The 12,662-nt window shown below is 47.1% G+C and overlaps 5 protein-coding genes across 5 annotated transcripts; 1 reads left to right on the top strand and 4 right to left on the bottom strand. All coding sequences in view use genetic code 12, as the record gives it.

Moving 5' to 3' along the window:
* Positions 1 to 190: 190 nt before the first annotated feature.
* Positions 191 to 1,324, top strand: LODBEIA_P18160 (uncharacterized protein; the record flags this gene model as incomplete). Its single annotated transcript, XM_066971746.1, has 1 exon — positions 191 to 1,324. The coding sequence occupies one exon, from the start codon at positions 191 to 193 to the stop codon at positions 1,322 to 1,324; it is 1,134 nt and encodes a 377-aa protein (XP_066828754.1).
* Positions 1,325 to 1,406: 82 nt separating this feature from the next.
* On the bottom strand, positions 1,407 to 1,829 carry LODBEIA_P18150 (uncharacterized protein; the record flags this gene model as incomplete). Its single annotated transcript, XM_066971745.1, has 1 exon — positions 1,407 to 1,829. One exon carries the CDS (start codon positions 1,827 to 1,829, stop codon positions 1,407 to 1,409), a length of 423 nt encoding a protein of 140 aa, XP_066828753.1.
* Positions 1,830 to 2,195: 366 nt separating this feature from the next.
* Positions 2,196 to 6,839, bottom strand: LODBEIA_P18140 (uncharacterized protein; the record flags this gene model as incomplete). The annotated part of the gene is made up of 1 exon (XM_066971744.1): positions 2,196 to 6,839. The coding sequence occupies one exon, from the start codon at positions 6,837 to 6,839 to the stop codon at positions 2,196 to 2,198; it is 4,644 nt and encodes a 1,547-aa protein (XP_066828752.1).
* Positions 6,840 to 7,453: 614 nt separating this feature from the next.
* On the bottom strand, positions 7,454 to 9,796 carry LODBEIA_P18130 (uncharacterized protein; the record flags this gene model as incomplete). The annotated part of the gene is made up of 1 exon (XM_066971743.1): positions 7,454 to 9,796. The coding sequence occupies one exon, from the start codon at positions 9,794 to 9,796 to the stop codon at positions 7,454 to 7,456; it is 2,343 nt and encodes a 780-aa protein (XP_066828751.1).
* Positions 9,797 to 11,714: 1,918 nt separating this feature from the next.
* On the bottom strand, positions 11,715 to 12,629 carry LODBEIA_P18120 (uncharacterized protein; the record flags this gene model as incomplete). Its single annotated transcript, XM_066971742.1, has 1 exon — positions 11,715 to 12,629. One exon carries the CDS (start codon positions 12,627 to 12,629, stop codon positions 11,715 to 11,717), a length of 915 nt encoding a protein of 304 aa, XP_066828750.1.
* Between the last annotated feature and the right edge of the window lie 33 nt (positions 12,630 to 12,662).

The following is a 12,662-nucleotide window of genomic DNA, read 5'->3' as shown; positions in this document are numbered from 1 at the left end:
AGTCCCGTGCTTAATGGTGGAATGAAAATGCGTTGTAAAACAACAAAGTGCGGCTCTTGTGGATCGGTGCTGCAAAACGAAAAATCAACAAAATGAGGTTGGTGATGTACATTCTTATGCTTGAGCTACAAGAGGCTTTCTCTTATCCCATTTACGCGCCCCCCCCCCCTTTCTTACAACCTATCCACCAATGTCCCTGGTCGCGAATGACGCAAGGGAAAAGATGGAGGCCATCCAGGCTAGTCTCCGCCAAAGCTTGGACACGTTTGCTTCCGCACGTGAGTTTATGACTTTGAACAGTAGTCTACAAACGAAGCCGGTTTCAACTGAACAAGTGCAGCTTCTCAAGCGGAATTTCATCCTTGACTCATTCAGCATAAGCAAGCTTCAGAAGGAGTATAAGGACTGGGAGCATGAAACCAACCTGGAGTTCATCGGTAACGACATTACGGAATACAATAGAATTGTAGGCTTGATGGCCAGAGTGAACCAGCAGCTAGACAAGACAAGTGCAACGTATGAAAAATTGACTTCCAACATCAAGATCCCCGAGTTTTCAGTTAGCATGGAGTCCGTGGAGCGCACTGGTAACCCAACTTTGCTCAAAAGAGCCCGCGACCTCAACAAACGCAACTTTAAACTCGAGCAGCTCTTTTCGCTCGATGCCGACCTGCCAGGTATGCTATATCCCGATTTTGAGTTGGTGCAAGCATTGATCAATTACGAGTTTCGTCTCCGGGTTGAGAAACGAATACAGCTTGAGATTTTGATGTCGATGAAAAACACCATTCAGGCTCAGAACCGATCATGGACTATTCGAGATAACTTCTTGAAGGACTTTTTGGACAACAAGCTAGGGAAGGTTGCTGATGAAGTTGCTGCGATTCGAGCCGAAAGTAGCAAAGCTAGAGAAGTTGAAGAGCAGGAAGAGCTGGAGATAGACGAGGAGGAGGAGGAAGGAGAAGAGGAGGAGGAGGAGTCTCATCATCACCATCATCGTCATCATGAACAGGAGAACGCTAGCGAGAATGAGAATCTGGAAAGAGAAAACGAAAACGGAGAACACGAGGATCGATACGCCAGTGACAATGACTTAGAAGGAGAGACCGACCCACAGTATGTTCCTGACGGCGCTGAAATGCATGGCGAGGACGAGGTGCAGTCAAAGTCACCTTCAAAAGAAACGAGCCCCATCATGGAGAGCACATCGGGCGCGAACCCAGAGGACGAAGTCGAAATCGAAATTGAAATCGGAAACGATGACAATGACAATGGCAATGACAATGACAATAACAACGACGATGAAATGATGATAGATTCTTAGAAATGTATGTCAAATAATATTGATAATAATTAAAAGAACAAAAAGTAAAAGAAAACAAGTCCGTCCAATTCTATCTATCCCATCACTTCTTCTCCAGTTCAGCGTGAGCTGGAGTTTGGGCTGCAGCTTGGGAGGTCTGCGAAGGGTCGCCATTGATGATGTATTTGAAAATCTGTCCTGGAGAATCACCCACATCGTGTCTGTACCTAACGATTCTAATCAACTGGTAACCAGCAACACCACCCAAGAAGAAATTGACCGAGGCAAGGAGAATGTTTCTCGGTTTAATCACAAACCCAGCCCAACGAGTCCATATTGCCCCCGTGGCAAACAAGGCAATCTGTTGAGTACCACTTAGCTTCTCTACTGGTCTCTGCAAGTCGTTTATTCCAGCTACAACCAACGCCCACTTGAACACGGGGGCCCAGAAATGCACCGTCTTGGGCCCCGTTTCCGAGTTCATGAATCTTGCAAACTTTGACGCGTGTTGTGCTGTTGAGGCCATCTTCAATAGATCTTTTCAAGTTGATGGGAGATTATCTGACTGTATTTATATATAAATATATATATATATAGATTGTGAATATGTATAGTCGACTCGAGATGGTTGAAATTGTGGAGCTGTGGGATTTGGAAATTGCGGAAAGAAATATTCATTTTTTTTTCTTGCTTTATAGCCGATATCTTTGATTTATTAGCGGAAACATCACTACCCCTTTCCGTTAGCCCCAATCCCTACCATCATCACCAAAGTTCAAAGAAACCCACTAGTTCAATAGTAAATATGTCTATAAGTCTATAAAAGTGTCAACATTTTAAATGTAACTTCTTGTTCTTTTTTCTTTTTCTTTTTCTTCTTTGCCCTCCTTCGCTATTCCTTGATATACCCTCCTTGTCTACACAACTCGTAGAAAACTCCCTCCTTCGAGTCAATTAGATTTTGCGGGGTATCAAACTCCACCAACTCACCGCGGTCCAAGCCGATGATGCAATCGTTATCCATCACAGTCTCTAGACGGTGGGCAATCGTGATGATCGTCTTATCTTTAAACTCGGTGCGGATTGTCTCTTGGATGATTCTGTCAGTTTCGTAATCGACAGAAGAGGTGGCCTCATCTAGAACTAGCACATTGGCATCCTGCATCTTCAACAAGACTCGAGCTAGCGACATTAGTTGACGCTGGCCCGAAGAGAAGTTTGAGCCCGATTCACTCACCTTGTTGAGTAGCTTGTCGCTGTCGTCTGTTGTATCATCGTTGCTCTTCATTTTGAGCACATGGTCTTTCAAGTGCGCGAGCTCCAACGCTCTCCACACTTCTGCATCGGTGTAGTAGTTGAACGGGTCCAAGTTTTGCCGAACTGTGCCTTCGAACAACTGCGAGTCCTGCGGTATGATGCTGAGTCGGTGTCTCAAGTCGTAGAGCGACATGGCGCTGGTGTTGATATCATCGATTGCAATCTTTCCCTCAACAGGCTCAATGATCCTAAAGATGGAAAGCGCCAACGAGGACTTTCCCGACCCGGTTCTTCCCACCACGCCAACTTTCGTGTGCTTTGCAATGCTTAAGTTGATATCTTTCAAGACCAAATCGAGATTCTTGCGATATCGAGTGGAGAAGTTTGCAAACTCTATTGCTCCATTATGGGGCCAGTTCAACGGTGGCACCAAGCGAGTTGGGTCTTCTTTGGCTTCTTCCTCGTCCAACTCAAGATACTCCAAGCACCTTTCAACGGCAACGATGCTGGACTCCACCTCTGCAGACGCGCGCACAACGGCTCTCAACGATCCAGTGACTTGCAACGCATACGTCATTATGAACCCAACCATGGAAGCACTGAGCGGATGCGATGTCTTGAGACTGAAAACTGACATCAAGGACGCGGCCAACACGCCCAACCCTCCCACAAACTGCAACCGAAAGTTCAACCACCGGTTAATGGACGTGAGCATGTACACGGATTTAAGATTAAAGTCCACGACTTTGTTCATGATGTAATCAAACCGTTCCTTTTGATCATATGCTCTGATTGTATCTATGCCGTTCAAGCTCTCGCCCAAGTGGGCGTAGATGGGAGATCTCGAGACACTCACTAGGCGCTTGAGTTCTCTCGAGATGGAAACATAGTAAATCTCGTAGTAGACGTATATCGCCGATAGGAACAAGATCACCAAGGCGTAGGCTGGGATCGCCAAGCTTATCACCAACAAAGTGAAAACCGTGCGTGTGATGGTAACGACGAACATTTGTAGCACAAACGGAATGCCAGAGTCGATCTTGTTGATGTCGCTCGTGAATCGATTCATGATCCTTCCCACTGGGGTTCTTTCGAAAAAACCCATTGGCGCACGCATGATTTGGACAGCCATAGAGTCGTGGATCTTGCGGGATGCATTCAACCCGAGCCACAACGATAGGATACCTGTTCTGAGGACGTTTGCGATTGTCGAGCCGACTCCAAAGGCAGCGTAGATCAACAAAAAGTTCCATACATTGTTGTTAGACCCCAGTTCCGAGTTTTGCTCGGTCCAGTACTTGAGCCAGTAATTGCCGCCAACGGATAGAGCAATGCCGAGAACTAGCACGGCCATCCAGACAACAATACCGGTGCTTGAGCAAGCTTTGAAATAAGCGAAATAAACTGACCATTTAACTTTACCCTTTTGGCTTTCCTCTTGCATCTGGCCCGTTTTCAAATTCGGCAAGAGTTTCTGGAGCGGATTCCAGTGGAAAGTCTCGATACTGGCTCTCCTTGAGCTTGACCCATTTTTCTGACGGGTGGTAGTGGTGGTGGTGGCAATGGCGGGGGCGGTTTCCTGAGGTGTTTTGTCTTCGTATAGGCTTGGCAGCGACGAATCCGATGCAGTAGTGTTTGATGGCAGCGAGGCTACTAAATCTGGCCCGTTTGTGTCCTTGCTATGGTTTTTGATCAAGTTGAACAACTTCGGATGGTGCTTCTCGTCTACATCGAGATACTTTGCAGTCTCAACAAAAACTCCTTCGTCAATAAGACTGATGCTGCTGGAGTAATTCAACACCGACACGGAGTTGGTGCACATTATAATGGTTTTGGAACCAAGCAACCCACCACGGCTAAGCACTTTTTCAATTATTTGCTTCCCCACGTGCGAGTCCACAGCAGAGAGCACGTCGTCCATCAAGTAAATGTCAGCGCGGGCATAAACGGCTCTCGCAAGTGCAAGCCGGGCCTTTTGTCCACCGGATAAACTGACACCTTTTTCGCCAACTTGCGTGTCATCGCCATCGGGCAAAATCTCAAGATCGGGCTTCAACTGGCAAGCGTCGATTGTCTTTTCGTAAAACTCGGGGTCGAATCTGCATCCAAACAAGATGTTTTCCTTGACTGATGCATTCATGATCCACGGCTGCTGGGAGCAATACGCGATGGAACCATTGATCTCGACAGATGGAGGTGGCAGCTCATCCCCGTCTCCATCTCCTTTTGCACTTCCACGCGTTACGATCATTTGTCCAAGCAAAGCGTACAACAAGGACGTCTTGCCGCTGCCGACTTTACCCACCACACATGCAAGGTCACCCTTGTTGACGGAAAAGTTTACATTTCTCAACGCGTGGAACTTGTCGCCCTCGCCCGCTTCAATATTCTGCAGCAGCAGCAGCTGCTGCTGCTGCTCCTCGTCAAGATAGCTCTTTCTGGTCCAGTAAAACGAGGCATTCTTCACTTCGACTACTACTTTCCCGACGCTGACATTGCTCGTGCGAGGGAGCCTGCGAAAGAAACTCTCGTCGAGCTCTTCGCACTTTAAGAAATCGCAAACTCTGTCAATGGCAACTTGTGCTTCAATCACCGAGGTGATCACCGCAGGTAGTTCGTAAAGCGGCGAAGAAAGCAAGTTCAACAACGACAAGGCCGGAAACACAATGTCGGGAGTCAATGGGATATCTTGGGTCAACGCAAAGCACCCAAACGACAACAAGCTCACCAAAATGGGGATGATGTACCACACAAAGTTGGAGGCCACGCTGACGAGCCTGATGTAGACCATATTCTTCAACTCCTTGTCGTTTCTCGCTTCATTCAATTTCCCAAGCATCGGTTTCTCCCACGCGTACAACTTGATGCTCTTGATCGACGTCAAGATCTCGTTGATGATTCTTGTTCGTGCATCCTTGAGTTTCATTTGCTTCTTGTTCAATCTGCGCGAGTACCGCACCAACACCGCATTCACGGGGATCAACACCGCCATCACGGTAACGCCCGCCAACGTCGACTTGCCCAAGAGGGGCCAGAGCGACACGAGACACAATATGATGTCAAAGGGGGCAAGCACGAGGATGCTCAAATTCTGCAACATACTTTGGATTCTGTTGATGTCAACCGACATCAAGTTGATGATGTCACCGGAGGAAGTCTTGAGCTTTGCCTCGCTTGAAAGCACAAGCGATTTCTGGTACATGAGCGAGATCAACGAGCTGCGCACGTCCAACCCGTTTTCGAGATTCTTCAACATGTACTTGTTATTCAAGGAAGTCTGCACGATCAAGTTGACAAACATGGCGAAGCAAATTAACAACCCTTGCAACGCGGGCGGGTTGTCGATGCTGAAGTACAAGATCAAGAACCGGAGTAGCTGCGGCTTGGTGTAATTGAGCAATTTCCCCAACATTTCGTACCCAAACGAAACCAAGAGCCCCACGCCAAACGCCTTGAGCAATGCCAACACCAAGTTTCCCCCGCGCCAGTATTTTTTCAAAATGTCGGCGGAATACTCTGTCGACACCTTTTCTGGCGAGTCGGGCAACTCCGTGCTGGTGACGGTTTTGTTTCTATACGAGTTCATGATCAACTCGTTCATCCAGGTGAAGGTAATCTCCTCGATCACGTTTGGCTTTCTGAGCTTCGCCTCGTCTCCCCTTTGCTTAAAAGCCGTGATCAATTCCGCACTGGGCCTCCACCGGAAATACTCCATGTAGAAAATAGCCACGGCGTCGAGAATCAAAAACAACTCCACCAGCTTGATGGACTTCACCAGCTGGATGACGACCCAATCGGTATAGTTATCCTGGAAATACAATGCCATCATGAAGAGTGTGAAAATGGGCCACCAAATCAACAAGACGCTCTGCTGCACGGGCGCACGCGACGGCTCCAAGGCATGCAAGGGCAAGATGATGAACACGAGGAGCAAATTGGTGATGCCAAACGCCACGAGTTTCTGATCGGCGAACCGTTCGTGGATGCTAATGAAGCTCGACACGTAGGCAAACACCACAACCTCCACCAAGACCGCTGCCAGACGAAAGTAGTGCCACCAGCCTGTGCTTCTGGGCAGCAGCAGCAACAACAGCAACAGGCTGCCAAACTTGGGGCTCCGTAGTAGTCCAACGAGTGCAAGTGACCCAGATATTGCAAAGACAAAACTCAGTAGTGCTAGGGTGGCTGTTAAAAAGCAAGGGTTGAAGGCGTTGTCCTTGTTGGGGGCCATGGGCTCCAATAGCGACTGTGCCCCGCATCTAAGCTCCGGATATGGCATACTGTTGATGAGTCTTTCTGTAGTGGTGCAATGTCATCCAATGGAGAAAACACACTCCTCACTGGAAAAGAAAGCCTAGAAGTTGTGGGAAGAAGTATACTTTTGGAGAATCATCATTCTGAAATATGTCAGGCTGCAAACCAACAAAGAAAAAAAGAGAGAAAACTTTGCTGCAAGTTTCTGACGTTATCCCTATCTCTACTCTGCCAGCTATTGTTGTTGAAGCACTGTTGCGAAACAGGACGATCCAACTAACCGAACGGCAACAAAAAAGAAATGGAAAATGAAAGATTAAACACCCGCGCACCATTTCCTTTTAACCAAGCCGCCAGCTCGACAAAGGCGCTCTCCTCCTGTACCATAGCGGGCGTCACGTTTCAGAGTAATGAGTTGTCCTGCTTTCACCAAGTAATTGAATGTATGCTAAACATTGTCTTCGTACCTTTTTGTTGTTTTTATTTTGGTAAATAAATATGTTCAATGGTGTATAAAAGTTATACTAATTACTCAAGATGAATATATATATAGTAGTACTAGTACTTGGTCAATGGGTCATTAAAGTGATTGGATCAAAAGAAACTCTCTTTGCTTACATTACCTAAGAAAAAAATAGCTTACTTGCTTCCCTTTTCAGCAGCAGCCATCTTGTTCAAGGCTGAACCGTATTTGAACCATTCAATTTGCTCCTTGTTGTAAGTGTGCGACAATTCGGTTTCCCAAGCTTCCCCGTTTTCTGGGTGAACTCTCATGGTGACGTTCTTGCCTGGGGCCAATTCGGTCAAGCCAATCAAGTCGATTTCGTCGGTTGGGTTGATCTTGTCGTAGTCAGCCACATTGACAAAGTTCAATGGCAACAAACCTTGCTTCTTCAAGTTGGTTTCGTGGATACGGGCAAAGGACTTGGTGATGATGGCAAAACCACCCAAGAATCTTGGCTCCAAAGCAGCGTGTTCTCTAGACGAACCTTCACCAAAGTTCTCGTCACCAATGACAACCCACTTGTGGCCAGCGTCTCTCAAGGCGGCAGCGGTTTGTGGAACACCGTCCCATTTGCCGGTGTAGTGGTTCTTGACCTCGTTGGCCTTGCCGTTTTCAGCATTGGTGGCACCAATCATATAGTTGTTGGAGATGTTTTCCAAGTGACCACGGTACTTCAACCAAGGACCAGCCATAGAAATGTGATCGGTGGTGGTCTTACCAACCGCCTTGATCAAGATTGGCAATCTCTCGGCATCCTTGCCGTCCCATGGCTTGAATGGAGTCAACTTCTGCAATCTGTCCGAGGTTGGCGAGATGACAACTTCCACTGAAGCTCTGTCTTGTGGTGGGGCCTGGTAGGTGTTTTCACCAGGGTCGTATCCATCTGGTGGCAAACCGACTCCTTGTGGCTCTTTCAATTTGAACTCTTTACCATCGGCACCAACCAAGGTGTCGGTGATTGGGTTGAAACCCAAGTCTCCCGAAATGGCGTAAACAGTGGCCATTTCTGGCGAGGCAACAAAAGCGTGGGTGGCTGGGTTACCGTCGTTTCTTGAAGTAAAGTTTCTGTTGAAAGACGACACAATGGTGTTCTTTTCACCCTTTTTGATGTCTTGTCTGTCCCATTGACCGATACATGGACCACAAGCGTTGGCCATCACGACACCACCAAAATCTTCAAAAGTCTTCAATTGACCGTCTCTGGCAATGGTGGCTCTAACTTGCTCGGAACCTGGGGAAACGGTGTACAAGGCCTTGGCTTTCAAACCGTGGGCTTCGGCATCCTTGATGATGGAAGCAGCTCTGGTCATATCTTCGTAGGAGGAGTTGGTACATGAACCAATCAAACCAACTCTGACATCCAAAGGCCAGTCGTTGGCAATGGCAGTCTCCTTCATCTTGGAAACTGGAGTAGCCAAATCAGGAGTAAATGGACCGTTAATGTGTGGTTCCAAAGTGTTCAAGTCGATTTCAATGACTTGGTCATATTCACAACCGGGGTCAGCGGAAAGGTAGTCCTTCTTGTAGACATTGGCAAATTGGGCAATATCGGATCTTCCAGTAGCGTCCAAGTAGTCAACCATCGAGTTGTTGAATGGGAACACCGAGGTGGTGGCACCAATTTCAGCACCCATATTACAAATGGTACCCATACCGGTACACGAAAAAGTCTCGACACCGGAACCATAGTATTCAACAATGGCACCGGTACCACCTTTCACGGTAGTGATACCAGCCAATTTCAAAATGATATCCTTTGGTGAGGTCCAGCCGCTCATTTTACCAGTCAACTTGACACCGATAATCTTGGGGGCCTTCAACTCCCAAGCCAAACCAGACATAACGTCAACGGCATCGGCACCACCAACACCAATGGCCAATTGACCCAAACCACCCGCGTTTGGCGTGTGGGAATCGGTACCAATCAACAATGCACCTGGGAAAGCATAGTTTTCAAGAACAATTTGGTGGATGATACCGGAGCCTGGCTTCCAGAAACCCAAGTTGTACTTGGCACAGGCCGAGGCCAAGAAATCGTAAACTTCCTTGTTCAAGTCAATGGCTCTAGCCAAGTCCTTGGGGCCACCAACTTGCGCCTGGATCAAGTGGTCACAGTGGACAGTTGAAGGTGTGGCAACCTGGGGCATACCGGCAGACATAAACTGCAAAATGGCCATTTGCGCGGTAGCATCCTGACAAGCAACTCGGTCCGGTCTCAACTTCAAGTAAGAGACTCCCCTCTCGATATCCTGTCCGTGAGGATCGTCCAAGTGGCCGTAAAGAATCTTTTCAGCGTAGGTCAAAGGCCTGTTCAACCTGGCCTTGACAATGTCGAGGTTTTCCAACTGCTTCTTGTAGTTGATGAAGGAGTGGGTCTCCAACAAGTTCTGGTTGATTTGCGAGTCCTTGTTGATAGCAGTAGCTAAACCACGAATCGAGCGTGTTGCCCTAACAGCTGTTCTCGAAGCCGACAACATATTAGACAGTGAATTTTTGGAAAAGTGTGCTGGGGTGGTTCCTGTCTTCACTTGAAAAAAAAAAAAAAAAATCAAAAGCTGGTAAAATCAATTGCAAGTGGGAAATGTTGAAAGTTTTATATTTCCAACGAAAATTCTTTCCCCTGTCTGCTGCCTCTCTCTCCCTCCTTTCTCTCTTTTTCCCCCCCCAGACTTTCCAGCTCTACTCTTAGTAGTACTACTCCATAGTGAACACATAGTAAAGACATAATACACACAGCGTACATAGTCAACACCTTTTTTTTTTTTTTTTAATTTATTTTTTTCGCTGATTTGCGTCTCCACCAATCAAATGCGAATCTTTAGTCAAAATGTAACAATACAAGTGTGCAGACATTGCACCAACTATGTAAGTACATCTTTCGAGAGAACAGAGTCGTCGCTTATGGTGGGAAACCCCATCCTCTACCCTTGCCTATGGCCACAACGAGTTCAATTGGCTGGCTCGGGTGACGCTTTTTTATCCTCTCTGAATTTCCCCCCAAAAAAAAGAGGGAAAGCACCGTGGGGATTCAACAAGAATAACCCGGTGCTTGTGGTCGTTGTCGGCTCCGATCAACGGACTCCGGTAGTTTAATTGTATGCGGTGTGCGTGCGCTACCAACTGGCTGCAGCTTTATTATAGCAAAATTTTTTACCGTGTCATTTGAGCTACCGAGATGTTAAGAACACTGTCAACCACCCACCGGGTATAGAGCCCGCCAATCAGCACTCGCAAAATTGTAATGAAATATGAGACAGAGACACAGAGAGAGAGTGAGCGCAGCCTTGGCCTGGCAAAAGTCCGACAATCGATTCCGCCCCACCCCACGTCTCGGCTGCTAGCATCAACACATGGCGGTGCTTCAAAATCGATCCAAATCAGATCTCGCCCTGCTGCTCTCCATTCGACGACGAGAGTAGTAGATGGAGAACACTTCGTCTTTCAATTCCGCTTGCGAAAAGCCAAAGGTTAAAATTTCTTCGCTTAAACTAGTCCCCCGGCTCCTTGTTCCCTCCCTCTGCTCTCGAATCGAATGTTTGTTTACCTTCTTCTCTCTTGCTCACCCTTATGTAATAATACACATGCGTACGCAGGCCGATCCCCAGTCACGTGACTCTCTGCTTGTAATATCTCAGCATTCATTGGCCGAAAAAAATAGAAGAAGCGCGCAACAAGGCTCCAACGGGGCCGATATTTTGCAGCCAAAGCAGGTCAAGAACGTGCCATCTTGATATATATATATAATATATATAATGTACTTGAGAAACATGTTTCAGGTCTAGGTCTCACCCCACCCTGCTCATTCTCAAATCGCCGAACCCCGCAGTGCCTCCACCGGCTTTTTCTACGTCGACCGAGAAGCACCTTTACACATACTCCAGTTTGAAGATCCACCCATTCCACTATCTCATCAGTCGAAAATTGGAACTGCGAAAGGTGGAGAAATCAGCCTATTCTTTCATTTCGTTCATTAAAGAGAGGGCATTACTCTCAATAGCTCAAGACTAAGGTGATAATATGCTAGCTCCAACCTCCTCCTAAATACTGGGCACCTGCTATGAGCCAATCGGTAAGTCAACAAACAATCCATACCATAGCTGGAAATGTTCCCCTTGCACATATTTATAGCTCTGTTGGGATTTTTTTTTTTTTTTTGAGACTAAAATGTATTAGCAGCACACGCGTCACGTCACCTCACCTCACCTCGCACCACGCCACGCAATGTCCCTTCCCGTGAAACAGTTTGTAAAACAAAAACCGGGTCCATGTCAATGGCATTTCTACCTTCAAGAAAGCCGACAAGTTTTAATTAAATCTTTTTTTTAACCTGTGAACTAACAGTTTAACAAATTTTTTTTTTTACTCAGGCGATGAGTCGGTTGACGTTGACTATCATCAAGGATTGACAACCTTCTCGTCAAACCAGCCTTCCCACGGCCCAATCTTGTTTTTCGTCACACTGCCACTGGCGAAATCCATATTGCCTTCCAACTTGTCAAATGTGAAAACGGCATCTTCGTCGCTGGATCCAATGACACCCAACCAAAACTCTCTCAAGCTCTCTCTACTGACTCCTCCTCCTCCACCTGCACCGTCGCCGGCACCGTTACCTTCGCCGTCGTCATCGCCGTCATCGCCTCCATCTCCAAGGGCATCTATCCCCGAAGTCTTGGCCGAGCTGTTGATTTCGTTCTTGATCAATTTGTTGATCTCCAGCTCCAAAATGGACCGGATTCTGTGCACGGGCAACGAGTCAAACAAGTCGCTCTTGTTCACAGCAAAGAGGAAATCGATTCCATTTTGCTTGCGCTCGGTGATTGCCAACAAGTTGTATAGGAACTTGCTCAATTTCTCAATTTGAACGCTATCCTTGGCCCAGTGGGCACTGCTTGAGTCAAGCACCACTACCACTCCTAGGATCTGCGACAAGGTGATATCCTGCTTGATCAATTTGCGGAAAAGATTCCAGTATTTCAAATGGCCCGGATAGTCAACCAATTGGAACTTCTTGCCGATTTGCGGTGTGGCGATGGGGAGCACGACCGTGCCGAAATTGGGTTCGATGGACGATACTGTTGTAGTGGTTCCCGTGGGAAGTTCTCCTGCTTGTGACTCCCCCTCGGTTAGTTTGAAGAAAAGAGCAGTTTTGCCGGCGTTGTTTGGTCCGCAAATCAAAAATGTTGGTTTGTAGTGTGGCGAGTTGCTCGATATCTTGATCGACTTTAGTCCACCAGACTGCAAGAAAAACTGAACAAGGATTATCGTGAATCCGATTAGTAGTGAAAGTAGAATTATCAAGACCTTGTCCATGTTTGTGTCTTGAGCTATTGATTCTTGCTCTTT

This window comes from Lodderomyces beijingensis, assembly GCF_963989305.1.
Source record: "Lodderomyces beijingensis strain CBS 14171 genome assembly, chromosome: 2".
NCBI classification, from domain to species: Eukaryota; Fungi; Ascomycota; class Pichiomycetes; order Serinales; family Debaryomycetaceae; genus Lodderomyces; species Lodderomyces beijingensis.
This window is presented reverse-complemented; position numbering and strand designations above follow the sequence as displayed.